This window comes from Vombatus ursinus, unplaced genomic scaffold (genome assembly GCF_900497805.2).
Source record: "Vombatus ursinus unplaced genomic scaffold, bare-nosed wombat genome assembly UNPS02014173.1, whole genome shotgun sequence".
Taxonomy (NCBI): Eukaryota; Metazoa; Chordata; class Mammalia; order Diprotodontia; family Vombatidae; genus Vombatus; species Vombatus ursinus.
This window is the reverse complement of record NW_020953951.1, coordinates 1,878,877-1,899,889: the sequence shown is the minus strand read 5'-3', so window position 1 is coordinate 1,899,889 and position 21,013 is coordinate 1,878,877. Positions and strand designations below refer to the sequence as shown.

At 40.5% G+C, this 21,013-nt stretch overlaps 1 protein-coding gene across 1 annotated transcript in view; it reads left to right on the top strand.

Moving 5' to 3' along the window:
• Nucleotides 1–8,585: 8,585 nt before the first annotated feature.
• LOC114041414 (zinc finger protein 420-like) overlaps nucleotides 8,586–21,013 on the top strand; it is a 32,376-nt gene continuing 19,948 nt past the window's right edge. The window contains exons 1-3 of the mRNA XM_027859852.1: nucleotides 8,586–8,641; nucleotides 12,086–12,212; nucleotides 17,370–17,486. Of these exons, the coding sequence (XP_027715653.1) occupies nucleotides 8,600–8,641; nucleotides 12,086–12,212; nucleotides 17,370–17,486 (286 nt within the window). The 5' untranslated portion in view covers nucleotides 8,586–8,599. The remainder of the gene's footprint in view (nucleotides 8,642–12,085; nucleotides 12,213–17,369; nucleotides 17,487–21,013) is intronic.

Here is a 21,013-nt window from a genome sequence, read left to right as displayed (position 1 = left end):
CCAACCACAGCCTCTCCTGAACTCCCATCCGATGTCACTAGTTGCCTATTAGACATTTTGAATTTGATATCCCATAAACATCTCAAATTCAACATTGAGAAGCAGCATAGTATACTGGACAGACTTGGGTTTAAAGTCAGGAAGACCTGTGTTCAAATCCTAGCTTAAATAGCTCTAAATCTATGATCCAAAGATTCTAGTGCCCCTCTTCTGAACTTTCCCATTTCTTTCAAAGGCACCACCATCCTTCTTAACTGATTCACAACCTCACAGTCAACCTTACGACCTCACTCTGCCTCATCTCACATACCCAATCGTTGTCAAGTTTACAACATCTCTTAAATTTATTCCCCATCTCTTTACTTCACAGGTACTTCTCAAGTTCAGATATTACCTCTCCCCAGGACTATTGCAATGGTCTCCTTATTGGTCTTCCCCTCTCCCCTCTTCTTTTTTACCACATCTTCATAATAAGAGGATTTGTTCTGTAAAACTTGGACTCAGTCAAAAGGTTGTACCCAAGGACCTAGAAATCCACTTGTGGCCTTGAGGCTGCAGGTTCCCCACTCCTACACTAGGCAAATACAAAGCAAAAACAGCCTCTTCCATCAAGAAGTTTAAATCCTAATTGGGGAGAGGACCTGTACATAAATAAGGATATACAAGATACATATGGAATGGAGGGCACTTTTATTATCTGGGGGGGGGGGGGGACTGGAAAAGGCCTGCAGAAGGTGTGGAGATGATGAATGGCCTCAGTTTTTTCATTGACGTATGAGAGGTCCACAGCTGAAAGGATGGAAGGAAGGGTACTGTGGTAGCTTGAGAAGAGAAGAGAAGGTTTAGTAAAGTTGTGAGTGGGATAGATAATTGAATAGGGGGAAGTAGAACATTCCCAGTTCCTTCAGTCAGCAACCATTTATTAAATAAGCCGGTGCCAGGCACTGTGCTACATCTGGGGTTACAAAGACAAAGATGAAATAGGCTTGCCCTCAAGGAGTTTACGATTCTCATGTGACATACTCAGGGAACTTCACCATCCTGCTTGCCTTACTCTGAATCCTCTCTCTAGCTCATCCATATTGTTCTTAAACTATGATGCCCAGGACTTAATGCTGTCTGACCAGGGCAGAGTAGAGAGGTATTCTCATCTCCTTAGTTCTAGGAAGCCCCAAGTCTTACAAACTTTTTTGGCAGCCGTATCACAAGACTGAATCTCCACTAAAATCTCCCTATCTTTTATAGATAAACTGCTATCCAACCATATTTTCCTTAACCTATACTTTAAAATTTTTTTTTTGGCTAGGCAATGGGGTTCAGTGACTTGCCCAGGGTCACGCAGCTAGTAAGTGTTATGTGTCTGAGGCCAGATTTGAACTCAGGTCCTCCTGAATCCAGGGCCAGTGCTCTATCCACTGCACCACCTACCTGCCCCCATTAACCTATACTTTTGAAGATGATTTTTTAACCCAAGTGTAAGACTTTATATTTATCCCTACTGGATTTTGTCTTAGTAGATTCATTCCAATATACTAACCTGTCAGGATCTTGGTAGATCCTGAGCTATTCTTCCATTTTTGAGACATCTGCAAATTTGTTGAACATGCTGTCTATGTCTTCATCCCAGTCATGGATGAAAATATACGGCATGGTCCCATGCCGTAGCTTCCCTGCTACTACTTGTGTACCTTCACAAAGACCTAGGAGCTCAACCCCCTCTCCTGGGAGGCCATTAGTCCACAAACAAATGTAATTCAACAGATATTTATTAAGTCTTACTGTACAGAGCCCTGGGCTCCATGCTGAACATCACAAAGAAGGGGAGAAAAGACTGTCTCTAAGGAATTTATTATGATATAGAGGGGGCTGAAACACTTATGTACATTAATGTTAATACAAGTTGGAATGAGAAAAATGCATAGGAGAGGTCAATCTGAGAGACCTGAGAAAGTTGCTGAGGGAAATCTCTCCCCATTCATGCTTTATCTCTTAGCTTATCTGTTCTTTAGGGCCCAGCTCCATGCCACCTTAATGCAACAGTTCAATAAAATGCAATGCAGTAAACATTTATTAAATACCTAATATGTTTAAGATGAAAGGTACTGGGTATATCGGATGGAAGCCTGACTTTGGAGCAAGAAAAGCCTAAATTCAAGTCCTGTCTCTGACCTGTACTGGCTGTGTGACCATAGACAACTGATTTGACTTCTTGCCCAAGGTAACTCTCATATTATGTTATGAAGAAGTTGCTGGTATGTATGGAGAAAGTTTCCATACTAGGAATTCCCTACACTGATTATGTGATTGGTCTGAACCAATACATACATACATACAAATATATATACACATTCACAGGTAGACATATGTGTTATATATATATGTGTATATACACATATATATATGCATATACATATAGAGAGAGAGCCTCAGAATACAGAGATAAAAACAAGACAGACTGCCCTCAAGAAACATATCTTTCTAGGAAGAACACAAATACACTGAAGAAATTGTGGTTGGTAATGATTTAATAACAGAAAAGGAAAAGTGGAAGGGCTGTGCCTGGGATACACTGAAGCTTCTCTAAGGGAGAGAAGGCCTGGAAGGAAGGTCTCATTTCATTCTAACCCCAAGCACTGGCTGGAGCTAGACCTGGCTCAGAATAGAAAGCTTTGAGCCATTGCTTGCTTCATTCATGCCTCTTCACTGAGACCTGCTTGCCATTCTCTTTGAGAAAACCCAGGACACCAGATCATGGAAACCTATGCTCCTGATGACTGCTGGGTCCCAGGTGAGTTGTCCTTCCTGAATCCTGTGGCTGGTGCTCATCTGTTTGACCCTGGCTTGGTAGAAATTCTCAGATCCTGACCATATCCCCATGGCAAGGTTTTTCTAAGATGGGTAGCACATAAAATTATTGACCTGTTCCATCCATGGTTACAGAATCATAATATTTCATGAAGAGTTAGGACCACAGAGAACATCTAGTCCAATGTATACCAAAAGAAGAATCCCCTCTGTATTGTACCTGATATACCCATTCTGCTTCCACTTGAATAACAACAGGTGACGACCTCATTACTTGACGAGGTAGCCTATTCCACTTTTGCATAGCATTGTTAGGAATTTTTTTTTAATCAATGTGAAGAAAATCTACATTCCCGTAACTTCTATCCAGTGCTTCTGGGTCTGCTTTCTTGGGCCAAGCAAAACAAATGTAACATCTTCTTTGGAATAACCTTTCAATGAATAAGCATTTCTTAAATGTCTACTTTGTGCCATTGCACCACCTAAGCAACTTACTGTTGAGAATTCTGGACTTCGAGTCAGAGGAAGTTGGGACCCATTCCTAGATTTTTACTTGCCGCTATTAGAGTAGTTGGGGGACTCTGGGCAAATTACTTCATCTCCCTGAGTCTCAGTTTCCACATCTGTAAAAATGAGGATACTAGCACTTGCAATCCTTGCCTGGATTTGGCCAATTTTGAAGCGCTATAGCAACGGGAGCCGTTATCCTGACTGTGGACCCGCAGGCCCCATCTAAGCAGCAGCTGTCTCTAGGATGCCTCGAAAGAGGATCTCCTGCAGGACCTGACCTCAGGCGGGGCTCGGAAGGGGCGGGGCTTCCTGGGAAGTTTCCCCCCCCCCCCCCGGCTCGGCTCGCGCTCCCCCCAGCTCCCCTGTGGCGTAGGCCAGTGAGAGGGCGAGGCCTCCGGTAAGCCTAGAGCGGCCGGATGCGCCCGGACGGGAGCACCGGGCGGCCCCTCCCCTCATCTTCCCCGCCCCCCACGGTTCCTGCAGAGCTGCTTCCGGCTCTTGTCAGCCTCGGCCCTCGGGGCCTCCCTAGCGGTCCTCGGGGTCGGTTGCTTCCGAGTGGGGGGGGTGAGTCGGGGCTGGGGATGGGCTCGGGGAGCGGGAGGAGTCGGGGAAGGAGTCGTAGAGTCACAAAACTTAAGGCTTCTTACGCGATTCGCCATCATCTCCTGTACCCCATTGGACAGTGGCGGTAAACTGAGGCCCCAGAAGAGAAAGGGACTTGCAGAAGGCCACCCGTGGGGGCTCAGGCCAAAGGCCCCACCCTTGAGAAGAGGTGGAGGAGGAGGATGTGTGAGATTTCATTCATTGAACCAACCGACAAACTGCCTCAAATACTCGTTAAGTGACTGCTGTGTGCAGAGCCCAGGGCTGGGAGATGCGGGATGTTCGGAGTGTATAGAAGATGCGGTTCCTGGCCTCGTGTCCATCTTGTCTCCCCTGATAGAATGTAAGCTCCTTGAGGGCAGGAACTGTTTCATTTTGGACTTTGCTTACCCCACCTCCGTCCCCAGCGCTGTGCCTGTCACATAGTAAACAATTAATAAATGCTTGTTTATTGATTGAATTTTGAGTAATATGTCTTGAGGGAGGTGACTTCCCCCAAAACGGTCATCCAGCCTCTGCTTGTGACTTCTAGGATTGGGAAGCTCACCACTCATCGAGGCAGCGTATTCCACTCTGGGATAGGTTATGATTGTTCACCGTCTCCAAGAGCTGGAAGGACCTCCGAGGGCAGCTGGCCTAATAACTCACCTCCACAGCATCCGGGACAAACTAGTCATCCAGCTTCCACTGGAAGACCTCCAGTGGTAGGGAAGTAATACTTCCCTGGGCAGCCCATTCCATTCCATTCAGCAAGCCTTCATTGAGTGCCTGCTATGTGCCAGGCACCGTGCAAGGCTCTGGGAATAAAAAAGCAAAACTGAAACAGTCCCTTTATTCAAAAAGCTTATATTCTATAGGGGGAGCCAAGTGTATACCTACGTCTTTATGACAGGTGGTATGGCACAAATGGAAAGTATGCTTGATTTAGGGTCACACCTGGGTTCAAGTCCTGGCCCTACCTAATAGTGTGACCTTGTGCAAGTAACTTAACCTCTCTGGGTCTCAGTTTCTCATCTGTGAAATGAGAGGGTTGAACTAGTTGACTTCTGAGGTTCTTTCCAGCTCTTGGATCTGTGATTCTGTGAAATAAGTAAATACAAAATCAATACAAGGTAGTTTCAGTGGGGAAGCAATAGCAGGTAGAAGGGATTAGGAGAGATAGCAATGTAGGGTAGGAGTATAGGAGGTGATGTATGAAATGAGTTTTCAAGGAAACTCGTAGCTCTTAGGAGGCAGAGTGAGTAGGGATATATTCCAGGCATCAGGACAGCCTGGCCAAAGGCAAGGACATAGGAGATGGATGGTCATGTGTGAGGAACGGCAAGATTAATAAAATGTATTATAAGTTTAGGCTAATGGGTATATTTCTGCTCAATGTGTTTGCACTGACAGGTCTGGGAAAATGTTGATTCTCAGCAAATATTTTTCTCATTATTGTTAAAAAATAAAGAGAATAAAAAGTCAGCAGAATCAACTAACACATCAACTGTATTTGACAAGAGATAGAATTTTTCATATCCTTTCTGCTAACAGAGGAGGGAGATGTTTTTTCTCAACTCTTCTTGGGGGCCAAGCTTGGCCATGATAATTATATAGCAGAACTCCTTCTTCTATATGACAGCTTTTCATAAGTTCAAGCCTGACCCAGAGTGAAAAGAGGGACTGAGAAGGGGACTCGTAGAATGTTTCCTTCTCCCCACATGTAGAGACTAGTTCATCCTTCACGGCTAGGATAGTAGTGTAAATGGGGAGGAAGGATCCCATTTATAAGAAATAGAATTTTAGGAGACCTTGCTCCTTTCATCCTCCTAAATCCAGTTGATACTTAGAGTCCCTTCAGAGACCAAGTATGTGTTATTGTACTGACAGAAGAGTAAAAGATGTTCTTTTTGTATGGAGCAGTTTGCTTTTTGGTTAACTGTCAGTTATTGCCATGGACAGAAGGCTAAAAAAAATTCACTTCAGCAAATAGTAAGTGACTATTCTGGACAAGATGGAAACATTCTGTTCTTTCTGGGAGCTTACATTTTCCTGGATGGTGGGTGATAGAACATGTATAAAACCAAGAATTGTACATTGAAAATTGAGGAGGGGGCCTCTTGTTATAGAAGTAGGAAAATATGGATGTAAAATGTTGCATGCATTGTCAAATGCAGTCACTGTTGGTTAGTTTTGCTATTCTCTTTTTCCTCGTTAAAAGGGAGGGCTTACTGTGGAAAGTATATATATAAGGAAGTAGATAGATAGACAGATATGAATGATGCAAAAACAAAAGGCGTCAATAAAATTCCTTTTTAAAAAAAGGAAATTGAGTAGGGGAACGGCAATGACACCTGGTGGGGACCTGTGAAGGCTTCACAGAAGAGGTGGCATCTTACTTGAACCTTGAAGAAATACAGGCATTCTGAGGGGAGGAGGGGCGAGGGAGGACATTTCAGCCACGGAGGCCTCTGAAGTACAGAGACTGGTGATGAAATAGTGAGTTCAGGGGATGGCCAGTAGTTAAGATTGACTTGAAGAGTGTGTGTGAAGGGGAGCAATATCAAATAAGACTAGAAAGACAGGTGGGAACTAAGTTGTAAAGAGTCTCAAATGACAGAGTAAGGAGTTTGCATTTTGTCCTCTAGGCAATGGGGAGCCACACTGAAGATTTTTGAATATGGCAATGAAATGATTAGGCCAGTGCCTTAGGAATATTATTTTGACTGCTGTATGAAGGATGAATTGGAGAAGGGAGAGACTGAGAACAGAAAGCTCAATTAGGGGATCATTGTTTTAATCTAGGTGAGAGATGATGTGGACCTGATTAGGGTGGTGGCTGTGTGAGTGGAGTGATGTCCTAGAGGTAGAATCCATAAGACTTGATGAATGATTGGCCATGGGGAGAGGGAGAGGGAAAAATCAGAGGTGACTCTGAGATTCTTAACTTAAGTGACTGGGAGAACGGTGATAACATTAACAGAAACCAGCTGGTTGGTTCAAATCCTATCTCAAGCACTTATTAGCTATGAAACCCTAGGTGAGTAGCTTAACTTCTCTGTGCTACCATGTTTTCCTTTTTTTTTTTTTTTTTTTTTTAAGAGAGGCTAATCATATCACCTCCCTCCCAGGGTTTTTGTGAAGCTCTCATGAGATAACATCTGTCAGGCACTTTGCTGGCCTTAAAGTGCTATATAAATAGTAATTATTATAATTATATAGGGAAGCATAGAGGAGGTACAGATTAGGAAAGAAGAGGGTGCAGCTTCAGGAGATGAGATGAGTCCTGGTTGGGACCTGTTTAGTTTGAGATGCTTACGAGACATGCAGGAAGAGCCAACCAACAGGAAGTTGATGGTCCATGACAAAAGATTGAGAGAGAGAATAAAAGGCCAAGTATTCTAGATACAAATAGATGGAGAGGTTTCTTGGAGTGGTAGATATGAAGCTGGCCTTGGAGTCAGGAACAGCAGCATTTAAATCCTGCTATGACATGGAACATCTATGACACCGTTGGCAAATCAGGGAACCTCCAAGTGCCCCAGGCTTTAACACTGTAAGTTTTAGTGGAATTGTCACTTGGCATTGGTGGAAGGTGTTTCCATACCAGAAAATCCCCAATGCTATTGAAATTACACATCTAGATTTAAAAAGTTATAGATGCTATATAGATATTTATGTAGATATCTAGTAACAAGTTAGGATTCTATGTCTTTATAAATAGAATAATTCCACACCAGTACACAATTCATAAATAATTTTTGCTTGGCTTTGGAATGTCTTTATTTACTTTTACCAGTAAATTTGAAAACTTGGAGGTGTTCTCAGAGAGCTCCTAGTATAACCTTTTCATTTTACAGATGAGGAAAGTCAAGCCCAACAAAGGACAACGATTAGCCCAAGGTTATAAAGGTAGTAAATGTCACAAATTATGGGACAGCTAGGTGGCTCAAGTGGATAGAGCGGTTAGGCCTAGATTCAGGAAGACTCATCTTCCCGAGTTCAAATCTTGCCTCGGACACTTACTAGCTGTATGACCCTGGGCAAGTCACTTAACCCTGTTTGCCTCAGTTTCACCATCTGTAAAATAAGCTGCAGAAGGAAATGGCAAACCACTCTAGTATTTTTGCTAAGAAAACCCCAAATGGAGTCATGAAGAGTTGGACACAATGGAAAGGAGTCGGCAACAACAACAAAAGTGTTATAGCCAGAAATTCACTTCAGGACAAATGATGAACATAAGGGCTCCAGAAAAGATAGAACAACTGTGAGTTAGCTTGAAAGCAAGGTTCACAGGAGATTTTCTCCTTGGGGACCCTGCAGTAAGTGGGCTGATGTATATGTCTTGTCAGTGTCTCCACCTGTCTTGCACCTCTAGGAATCTCTTAGTCTTTCTGTGTTGGGGACCATGGGGCTTTTTTATGTAATCCACTGTAGTGCTTCAGACGTTCCCCTTTACTGCCGTGGGAGCTAGAGCAAGGGGTTGGTAGTGATTTAGTGGTGGGGAAGATGTGAAAGAGAGAGGGGCTGTGTTAGGGACCCCTTTAAGATCCTGTGGTTGCAGGTGAGCCCCAATGGGTGTGAGTAGGGGAACCACAGGGCAGGGCTGGTGTCACTCTTGGTTCCTTTGTCTTTTTCCAGCATCTGCCTGCTCCTCAAGTACCTGTGCCCTTTCCCCTGAGGGAACCCAGGAGAACAGGTGATGGCAGCTGTTCCTCTAACATTGATGGCAGCTCAATCCCAGGTGAGCTGTCCTTCCTGAGTTTCCATCACTGCTTCCTGACTGTGGCTTTATCTCCTTCCCATGTCCTAAAGTACCTCTGCCCAAGCAAGCCTATACAGGGCACAGGAGCATGGCACTCCTCTATCTCCTACCTCTGAAAGTTCCCCTCCCCCTTGATGGATCAGGATTATCATAGGAGCAGTTTAATAATTTCCTCTCTCTGTTAGCTCTTCCTCTCCCTCTCTTCCTGGGGTCACACATATAGGCTTTATGTAAGCCTCTGGGTCTTTGATTGGGGTTTTCAGCCATGTGTTGTTGGTCCTGCCAATAGGACAACCATTCTTCCAGGTTCCTCTTGTCCTTGGCTCCTCCCCCTAGACATGTAGGGGCTTAGTGACTTCTTTGGCTTGGGCTCCCTAGGTGAACCGATTAAAAAAAAAAAAAAGCACCAGAGAGTCTAGAATGGTGTTTTTGAGATTAAGAGTAATCAGACTTGAAGATCTAAATTTAATTCCACTTTATGGCTCCCATTAGTTTTGATTTTAGGCAGATAATTTTTCATCATTTCCCTTATTTGTAAAATGAGAATAATATTACTTATAATTTCTGCCTCATTGGATTGTTTGGAATAAGCGCCTTATAAGCCCTGAATCTTGGTGTGAATCTTGGTAATTTTAAGTATATAGTTAGAGGTATATAGTGCCCACTTAGCCTTTCATGTGTGTGGCCATGGATAGCTTGTTTTGCCACATCCGAGGTGACCTGGGCCTTTCCTGGGAAGCTGCCTGCATTTGCCAAGGGGAGATAAAAGTTAGCAAATTCTGACGGAACTACACTTAGCCTCCCATAGCAGAGCTTTCTCTCCTGATAAATTGCCTTGGGCCAACTATAGGAAAATTTTAAAGATAGCTAGATAGCTAGAGCATTTATTAAGTATTTGCTATGGTCTGAGTGATTGCACTGTCTTAAATAAACTGGGAATACAAATGCAAGAAAAAAGAGGATTGTCCCTGTCCTCAAAGAGCTTACATCCTAATGGAGGAAGATAACACATAAAAAAGAATTGAAAAGCAGGTTAAGATACCCAAGCAGGACAACGTGGAAAAGCAGTGCAGGGGGTTACGAACCGAGCTGGGTTCTAAGTTATGACTGGTATGGGTACTTCCTCAAATGGAGGTTTGGGGGGGAACTCGTCATTTGAAGGAGGTGGTTTTAGAGTTGGAGGCATTGTGAGCATGGGAAGGCTAGTGGGGTAGAGGTGGAGAAGTAGTAGGGGGGGAGTTATGAGTTAAACTAAGCAGGGTTTGAAGAGGAACATTGGTGCTTGGTGTCCTTCCATCTTGCTTCCCAGATAGCCACTGTTTCCCCTGCCATCCTCACCTTCCACCTGGAACTTTTAAAATCATTCCATCTGAGGGTAAAAGATTGAATTTGTAGTGTTTCAATCAATACTCACTCAACAAACACTTATTAAATGCCTGCTATTTACAGTGCCAAGTTGTTGTTAACACTCTGTGGGAGTACATAGGGAAGCTTATGTAAGTCATCTGTATAACGCAACACTGTACCAGAGCTACTCAGAATTCACGGTCTTGTTTGGGTAGCTTGATGGTGTGCTCAAAGTTTAAAACAAAATGAGAGGGAATACTCGTTTGGGCACTAGAAGTGACACCATTCATGTTTAGTGAGGCTCTCCTCCTACAACCCCAGTCTCCTAGCAGGGGTCACCTCAATCATGCTGGGGGCCCCTGCACTGCCAAGCAGTCATAGGTGCCTTGTGTCCATGCGTTAGGAATCCCCCTCCCCACAGGCATCACACAAAAAGGGTCTTAGGATAGCTCAGCTGGGATCTCCTGGGACAAAAGCAATGTAAGAGTCGCCACAGAAAGTGAATCCCATGTTCTTGCTCTATTTAGGTCCGATCAGTTTCCCATAAACACTTCTCAGTACACTTTGGAATAATTTATTCACAGATTAGAACTGGAAGGGACCTTAGAGGCCGTCTGGCCCAGCCTCTTTATTTTACAGATGATGAAATTGAGGCCCAGGGAGGTTCAGTGACTTGCTAATGTCATACAGGTGGTGAGTATCAGAAGCTGGATTTGAAACCATGTGGCTAAGGTTAAACTGTAAATGAGGAACACTCAATCCAGACATTTCCAGTTTGCCTAAAAACCTCAAACAAATAGTTAACTTTGATTTTTAAAAAATATTTATGGAGATATTTTGTATTATTAATGTCCATTGATACATAGTAATGAATAAACACTATGAAATATGAACTTAAAAGTAAAGTATGAACATGAAAAGTACAAACAGTAATCAAAGCAAAAATTATATGAACAGTGCAAATATATGAACAGTGATCAAAAGCAAAATCATAAGCAAGAATTTTTTTCAAAACCCAAATAAAGCAAAAACCAGAAAATATCTCACTCCCAGAAAGCTGTAAAAACAATACTAAAATGAAGTTGTAAATGATTATATGTAGAGTCCTAGCCTTCTATTATTTATCTTCCAGTTGTTAAAAGAGTTGAATTACATGTGCAGTAACTTTAGCAGGGTCATTTCGATGTTGCTCCCTGTATTTGCCATGAGTTTTGTCGTTTAATATTGTCTTAATTTATAAAGCTGTAATGTGTGTGTATTGTTCTTTTGGTTCTCATTCCTTCTGTGTGCATTAATTTATGCACATCTTTCAATATTTCTTTCATATTTGTCACATTGACCATTCTTTGTGCTGCAGTGATAATTCCACTACATATATGTGCCACTACTGAGCCATTCCTCAATTGCTGGGCATATAATGTTTTCAGTGTTTCACTGTTGTACAGTGTTGCTTTAACTTATTTTGTACAGATAGGCCTTTTCACCTTATTTGTCTTGATTTTGGACCTTTTTTTTTGGACTAAGCCTGTTTCTACCTTATGGGGTAATAAAGTAGCAATACTTTTTCTCTGTCCTAAATTTATCCTTTTCAAGCTTCAATGGTTACACTTTAGTTCTCATGTCTAAAATTTGCTAAATACATCGATATTCATCTGTCTCTAACTTATAAACTGGCCATATCTCTTCTAAACTTCAAGTTCCAGACTGAAGATACCCAATTATTTTTATGTGGTTGGCACATATTTACTGATTGATTGATCTGAGCTCTCGTAGCAGACTCACAGATGATCCTCCCATTGCTTTGATATTGGTTGTTGGCCTTCTCTTTATCTGGATATTTTTTAGCTTCATTAGGTATTTTTTGAGACTTGGGGATGAGCCTTCCACTAAAAGCCTTATGCCACTTCTCTACTTCTAAATCTATTTCTTTCTCTTCCTTACCCTGCTGCCTCTACCCCAATGAGTGGGGGGCTGAGGGAGATTCATTCCTGGGTCAGCAGAGATGTATTCTATAGGATGCAGAGATGGGACAAGGAGAGAGTTTATCATTCCCAAAATGTGAATGTGCTGTTTCAGGAAGCAGTGACGTTCGAGGATGTGGCTCTGTATTTCACAAGGAAGGAATGGACACATCTGGACTCCAATCAGAAGGCTCTCTACAGGGATGTGATGCTGGAGAATTATGGGAACATGGTCTGGCTGGGTAAGGACTTTATAGATTTAGCTTTCTGGTACCTCATAGCTTCCTTATGTGGCAGTAAGCTGTGAAACCTCTATGATTCAGGACCCCAAAACAAGATGCTCTTGTTTTTTGTTCTCAGACAATTTGTTTTCTATAGTATGTGAAAGCAGGTAGCTCTTTGAGTTATCCCATAGGTTACGTTTCCCACATCTTTTGAGCTTTCTTCAGATGGCCTTCCACAATTCATTCATTAAAAAAGCACTTATTAAGTATGTCTCCCTTTGTATAACTGAAAGACCACTGTCTTGTCTAGGGGCATTTGGGTGAAACTGGTGGGAATTTTCCAGCAGATAGAAACCAAATGAGCATATGTCCTATTTGGGCAACACACTTTAAGAGGGATATTATTATATATTGGAATGGCTTCTGAAGAGAGGGGCCAGGATGGTAAAGGGAATAAAGATTATTCTGTAGGAGCACCAGTTGAAGGGACTGAGGATATTTAGCCCAGAAAAGGGAGACTTAAAGGGCAATTGATAGGTCTTGTCAAGATTTGAGATGTTATCATAGAGAAAGAGGAATCAGAGTGTAAAAGACGCAAAGCTGAGAGCCTTAGCTAATATGCTGGATCCCAGGACTTTAAACAGGGTAGCAGTATGAGATTCTAAAAGATCTCAATAGGCTAAAATGTTGAGCTGAATTGAATGGGGATAAATGTAAAGTCTTACATTTGGGTCCAAAAAAAATCAACTTCACAAGTATAAGATGGGAGATATATAGTTAGAAAGCAGTTCTTCTGGAAAAATCTTGGTGTTTTATTTGACAGCAAGATTAATATTAGTCAACAAGTGATATGGCAATTTCATCAAAGACAATATATAAAAACTTAGGGGATGCAGCTAAAACAATCCTTAGGGGAAATTTATATTTCTAGATGTCATCAACAGAAGATAGAATGAATTAATGAACTGGGCATTTAATTAAAAAAAACTGAAAAAACAACATTATTTTCCAAAACTAACCACTAAAGTAGAAATTCTGAAAAAAAAATGTAAATGGCTTGACAAAATTGAAACCAAAAAACACTCCATTGAACTGATAAATAAAACTAGGAGCTGGTTTTTTTTGGGGGAAAAACTAATAAAATAAGTAGTCTGATTAAGTAAAAAGAGAAGAAAACCAAATTGTATCAAAAATAAAAAAAAGAATTCAGAACAACTGAAGAAGACATAAAGGAAACTATCAGAAACAATTTTGGTTATTTACATGTTAACAAAGCCAATAACAAATGAAATAGATGAATACTTAAGAAATACAAAATGTTCAGATTAACAGAAAAAGGTAAAAATTATTTAAATAACCCAGTATCAGGAGAAGAAATTGAACAAGCCACAAATGAACTCCTAACAGAAAAAATTCCAGGACCAGGTGGATTTATGAGTGAATTCCAAGATTCCAGGAACAAATAATCTACAGATTACATAAATTATGTGTAAAAATAGGTGCCTTTCCAGTCTCCTTCTATGATACAGGTATGGTCCTAGTACCGACAAAGCAGTGAATGAATATTACCACAAACATTTTAAGTAAAATATTAGCAAATAGGCTACAGCATCATATTTGAAATATTATACAGCTAGATGGCAAAGTGGATAGAGAGCTGGGCCTCGTCAGGAAGACTTAAGTTCAAATGTAGCCTCAGACACTTAACTAGTTATGTGACCTTGGGCAAGTCACTTTACCTCTATTTGCCTCACTTTCTTCAGGTGTAAAATGAGGTTAAGAATAGCACCTACCTCCCAGAGTTGTATCAAAAATTTGTAAAACACTTAACATATGCTTGGCACATAGTAGGTGCTATTATTATTATACACTATGACAGGTTGGATTTATACTAGTAATACAAGGTTAGTTCAATATAAGAATAAATATAAACCGAATAAATCATGCTAATAACATAAATAATAAAAACTGTTTATATGAGTAGATACTAAAAAAGATTTTGATAAAATTAACATTCATTTCTGTTAAAAATAGTAGAAATCATAGAATAAATGGACATTTCTTTAGTATGTTAAATAATATATATAAAATTAAAATGAAGGACCTTTCCAATAAGATTACAGGTAAAACAAGAATGTCCATTATCACTAATACTATTTGATACAGTATTAGACATGCTGGTTATTAGAATAGGACAAGAAGAAATTGATGGAATAAACACAGGCAAAGAAGAAATCAAACTATTGCTTTTTTTGCAGAGGATATGATGGTCCATGTAGAGAACCCTGAAGAGTCAACTAAAAATTAATTGAAACAATTCAGCAAATTTGCAGGATATAAAAAAAATTCATAGAACTCAGCATTTCTCTATATTACCAACAAAACTCACAAACCCCAGGAAGAGACATAGCAATTCCATTCTAAATACAGAATGTAAAAAATACTTGGGAATTTTTTTTTTATCAAGACACACGTGAATTATAATGAATGCAACTATAAAACACTTTATAGAAACAAAGAAAGACCCAAATAATTGGAGAAATATTAATTGCTCATGAGAAGGCTGTGCTAATAAAATAAAAATGACAGTACTACCCAAATTAGTTTACTTATTCAGTGTCATGCCATTTGAAGTACCAAAAGATTATTTTATGGAGTCAGGGGTGGGGTGGGGTGGGGTGGGTACAATTCATCTAGAGAAACAAAAGGTCAAGAATCTAAAGAGAAATAATGAAAAAAATGGGAAAGAAGAGAGTCTAGTAGTACCATATCTCAAATTATACTACAAAGCATTAATTATCAAAACAAATTGATAGTAGTTTAAAAATAAAGAGGACAATCAGTAGAACAGATTAGGTATGATATATAAATAGATAAATAAACAAAGTAACATAGGGCTCTTTAAACATGAAAGACCCCAGCTATTGAGGTAACTCTTCAACAGATACTGCCAGAAAAACTGGAAAATAGTCTGGCAGAAATTATGTATAGACCAATACCTCACAATGGTGAAATAAATTCCAAATGAATACATGACTTAGACATAACAGGTGATATCATAAACAAAATAGAGGAACAAGGAAGAAATTAACCTTTCAGTTCTGTGGATAAGGGAAGAGTTCATAATGAAGAAATAAAAAGAATCACAGATCTTATATATCTCAGAAGATAAAATGGACAATTTAGATTACATAAAATTTTAAGTTTGTCCCCAGAGAAAGCCAATACAGTTAAATTAGAAGAAAAAAATAGCTGGGGAAAAATCTTTACAGGAAATTTCTCTGATAAAGGTCTCATTTTCCATATATATAGGGAACTGACACAAATTTATAAGAACAAGAACCATAACCCTAGTAGATAAATGGTCAAAGGATATGAACGGTAGTTTTCAGAGGAAGAAATCCAAGCTGTCAATATCCATTAAGATGTTCTAAACCAATAATAATTAGAGAAATGTGAATTAACACAACTTTGAGGTTTCACCTCACACCAATCGTATTGACAAAGATAATAAAAAAGGAAAATGGCAGTTGTTGGAAGGACTGCAGTAAAACAACATACTGATGAACTATTAGTGGACCTGTGAATTGGGTTAGCCATTTTGAAAGCAGCTTGGAACTATGCCCCAAAAGTCATATAGTCTACAACTGGGTATAGCCTACAACCTAGCTGTATCACTACTGGGCCTGTACCCTAAAGAGATCATAGAGGAAAAGGACTCACATACAAAAATATTTACAGCTCTTTTTGTGGTAGCAGAGAAATGGAAATTAAATGGGTGCCTGTCTACTGGGGAATGGCAAACAAATTATATTATATGAAAGTAATGGAATATTATTGTGCCATTAAGAAGTGACAAAATGAATATTTTCAGAAAGAATCTGAGAAGGCCTGTATGAGTAGATGCGGAGTGAATTGAGTAGAACCAGAACACTATGTACAATAACGGCAACATTGTAAAGATAAAACAACTTTGAAAACTTGAGAGCTCTGATCAATGCAGTGATCAACTGCAGATGCAGAGGACTGATGATGAAGCTGCTACCTCCCTCTTAACAGAGAGGTGATAGACTCAGGATACAGAATAAGGTATATGCTTTTGACCACAATCAATGTGATTTTGTTTTGCTTGACTTTACATATTTGTTACAAAGATTTTTTTTTCTTTTTTTTTTCCATTGTGGGGAGTAGGTAGAGGAGGGGAAGTAGGGATAGGGTAGCCAAAAGGAAAAGAAGAAAAAGAAAAGTGGGTCATTGAGGCATCCTTTTTAAAAATGTAGAGAACAGAGGGAAAGTCAGGAAGAAACATAGACAAATAGGATGGCTTTGAAAGTTCAAAGTTGAACTTATGTATCCTTTTTTAAAAAGCAAGCTGTACTTAGTAGAGATCTGCAGTTTCATGGGTAGTCCTCTTTTTCTGTTCTAATATATATATGAAAATACTCATTTTATTTTATGTTTAAATTCAGAATAAATTTAAAAATAAAACAATGTAATAAAGCAGCCAAGAAGGATAACGAAATCTCAGTCTGCACTAAGAGGTGTAGCATCCATAAATAATGTGATAATCCCACCATAATCTACTTTGCTCATATCCCATCTGGAAAACCACGTCCAGCTTCAGGCAACACATTTTAGGCAGGACATTGATCAACTAGAGAATATCCAGAGAAAGGCAGCCAGGTTAATGAAGGGAGGATCAATTTATCCTGTCAAGGGCATTACTGGGTAGATGGATGTTGTCACATGTTTGATGATGTGTGATGTGGTGTGGATGTGCCCCCAGAGGGAAGAACTAGGAGTGATGGGTTGAAATTGCAAAGAGGCACATTTAGGCCTGAGGAGAGGAAAACATTTCTAACAGAGCTTCCCAAGGGTGGTGTGGTTGGCTTCAGCAGTTGGTGACTTTTTATTACTCTGAAGAGGGTGTTTCCTCCTCTTTGGGTGCCATTGGACTAAGCCCTTCTTCCCTTTCCCACCCCAAAACATGCAGCCTCCTAGGAGTATGTTCCTTTCAGGCCTCTTCTTGCCCCTCTGGGTCTTCCTAGCTTAGACTCTGGCTGTTTCTTCTTCTCCTTTCTCTATATCCCCAGGGCCTAGGACCAAGCCCAAAACAGGCCTGTTTTCCCTGTGATGCATGGATACTTCCCATCTTATTTCTCTTCTCGTGAGCAGGATTTCCAGTTTCCAAACCTGACCTGATTTACCAGCTGGAGCAAGGAGAAGAGCTATGGGCCTTGGATCTGCAAGGATCTGAGGAAAGAGAGGAGACCCTGAGAACCTCCTGTACAGGTGAATGAGGGAAAAAACTAGGTACTGGAAACCAAATCCATCAGTCTGTCAGAGAGTATTTATTAAATCAAAGTCATCATTCTTTCACTGTCTCTCAGCAGGGGAGGTATAGAATTTAGGTAAGACAACAATCTTTGCCCCAATATGGGAATAAAACCCAAACCCAAATAAACATAATAGTTTTACACAAGCATATTAGACAGGTACAGAAGAAAGTACTGTGTAAGGTCCAGGAGGGAACATTAGTTACCCTCATCTTCTAGAATATTTTGGTGTAGGGAGGAGCAGATGGAGATGATTCTGAGTGTTAGTTCAAGAGAAAATGGAAGGCAAAGACTATGAGAAAAGTGAGAGCACACAGTACCTCTTAGAGCAAGCTTTAAAGCATAGGCTAGGGATCTCTACTGATCCATGAGAGAACAAAAAGCCTTTCTGGCGATATAGAGCAGTTATGATTTTGCTTTTGGCTTTGGGTGCAGCTGGATCGGGATGGATTTTGAATGGAGTACCAGTTCTATTGAACACAACTCAAAATAATCCAGATAAAAGATGAAGACTTCTCAGACTAGACAATAGAGAGTAATAGAGGGTATGAGTGGGGAGGGGGAGAGAGATAATTGCTATCTTCATATATTGGAAGAACTGTCAGGAGGAATAGGGCTTAGACCTGTTCTGCTTTGCCCCAGAGAGTGGGACCAGAAGCAATGGGGAGACTCTGTTATTAGAGATGAAAGGGAACCAAGAGGAATCACAGCTAGAGACCTCAGTGATCATCTCGTTCAACCCATCCCTGAAAAACAACTTTCTTTCCAGCATACCTAACAAGTGGCCATCTAGCCTTTGGGAAGTTACTCCAGAGGAAGCCCATTTCACTTTTGGATACTTCTAATTATTAGGAAATTCTCCCTTACATCAAACTGCCTCTTTGTAACTTCTTCCCATTATTCCTATTCTGCTCTTTAGGGCCAAACAAATAAGTCTAATGCCTTTTCCATTTTACCCTTCATATACCTGAATACATCTCTCTTTTCCCCAGTAATTCTTCTCTTTAGTTCCTTCAACTGAATCTCAAATGTCATGAACTTGAGGTTCTTCATCATCCTGGTAACATATTCTCTAATCTCTCTAGCTTACAAATGTCCTTCCTAAAATGTTGTACCTAGAACTGAACCCAATATTCCTGATGTGGTATGACCAGGGCAGAGCACCATGGAGGTTCTCTAGCTTTGGATGCTGTGGCTTGCTGAGAGCACCCTAAGATTTCATTAGCTTTCTAGGCTACCAAATTATGCTGGTGATTGATTAATAAATCCAGGTTCAGAAAAAAATATACAAGTTTAGTAATTTAATTCAATTTTAATTCAACATTTAATAAAAAATCCCTGCTACAATAAATGACAGTCTTTGTCTATAGGGGACTTTCAGTCTGCTGAGAGACATAGTAGATAGAGTGCTAAATTTAGAATTAGGAGGCCTGAGTTTGAATCCTGCCTCGGATGTTTGCTAGCCTTGTGTCCAAATTCAAACTCAGCTTCTCAGACTGTTTCCTTATCTATAAAATGGCTGCCTGCCTAATGGAGTTTTTGTGAGGAAAGTGTAAGTCAAGTTAACAAATATTTATTAAGCATCACTAAGTGCCAGCCACCATGCTAAGTGCTGGGGATACAAAGAAAGGCACGATCCCTGCCTTTCAGGAGATCACAGTCTAAGATCACAGACATAGAAACAATTATGTACATACAAGATATATACAGGATAAAGTGAGGGTAATCACAGAGGGAAAACTAGCATTGAGGGGGGACTGGGAAAGGTTTCTTGTAGAAGGTGAGATATTGGCTCAGACTTGAAGGAAGCCAAGAGGGAGAGATGAGAAGAGAGATCATCCAGGCACAGGACACAGTTGTGAAAATGCCTGGAGTGGGGGCAGCGAGGTAGTACAGTGGATAGAGCACCAACTCTGGAGTCAGGAGGACCTGACTTCAAATCTGGCCTCAGACACCTGTCACTTACTAGCTGTGTGACCCTGGGCAAGTCAATTAATCCCATTGCCTAGCCAAAAAAAAAAGAAAAGAAAAGAAAAGAAGAGAGAAGAAAATGCCTGGAGTGGGGAGATAGAATATCTTGTTCAAGGAATTGCAAGGAGTCTGAGACCTGAGTTCAAAACTTGCCTCAAACACTTCCTGAGCTAAGTGATCCTGGGCAACCACTTAATCATTTTCCCTCTCAGTTTCCTCATCTATAAAATAGGGATGATAATAGTACCTATTTCACAGAGTTGTTGTAAGGATCATGTGAGCAAACCTATGCTAAGTGCTTCACAAACTTTAAAGTACTATGCTAGATGCTATAGTTATTACTATTATTAGTTGTGGTTGTAGTTATCATCATCATCATAGACATAGTTGTGGTCTAAATTGGCCAGAAGTCAGATAATATAAAGGGAAGTAGTGGGAAATAAAGCTGGAAAGACTGGAGTCATATTGCAGAGGGCTGTGCATGCTAGGATAAACACTTTATTTTAGAGGTAATAAGGATCCAGTGAAAATTTTTGAGCAAGGGAATGACAGTGACTATTTTGGCAGCTGAGTAAAGAGTCAGAATCAGTAAATATTTTTAAGCACCTGTTGTGTGCCAGGCATTATGCTAAGCTGAAGATACAAAGAAAGGTATGATAGTCCCTGCCTTTGAGGGACTCAACAATCAAATGGGGGAGATAACACATAAAAATATGCTGAAAAATGGGTTGGGGGAGGAGGTTACCAGTAGGGCATGATGAAGTTCTACAGCCAGGTGGGAAAGGATTTGAGAAGGTATAAGTTTCAGAATTGATTTCATCTTGTAGATTGATGAGTTTCTGGAGATGATGAAGTGTAAGGAAGCAAGCAGGTGGGAAATGATGAGGTGAATTCCCTGGATGCCCATAGATTATTTTGGCAGCCTTTGGAGACAGGAAGACCAGTTGGGAGCCTAACAGAGTTCTCTAGGACATGCTTCTTAAAACTGTCACGTTTTCAGTTGAAGCAGTGATCGATACCAACAGTTTAAGAAGTGCTGAAGTGGTCACTAGTGCAGTATATTTAAGAAGCCCTGGTCTAGGTGAGGAGTAGTGAGGGACTGAGCATAGGGTGGTTGCACTATTAGTGAGAAAGATAAAGTGAATATGAATAGTGTGACCACCTTGTGGTGCCATCATTAGAAGGAAGAATGTTGGGAGGTGGGGCAGGTTCAGAGAAGACAGTGATTTGCTATTAGAATCAAGTGCTGTGACATTTTTCTGATGTGGTGGAGGTTTTCAGAGGTAGCCCAAGAATTAGAAAACGGAGCAGTGGAGGCAATAACTGGAAGTTTGTGTCAGAGAATGTACTGGAGAATATGTTTCAGTGCTTGGTTAACAAAAGTAGCTGATCAAGGAGAGAACAAATGGAGAAAGGTTGTGTTGATTTGGAGGTGGGGAAGTGTTTGATGATTGCAGTAGGTGTGGGCCCTGTGCTGGTCTAGGATGGAGTCACTTTGGAAGGACTCTAAAA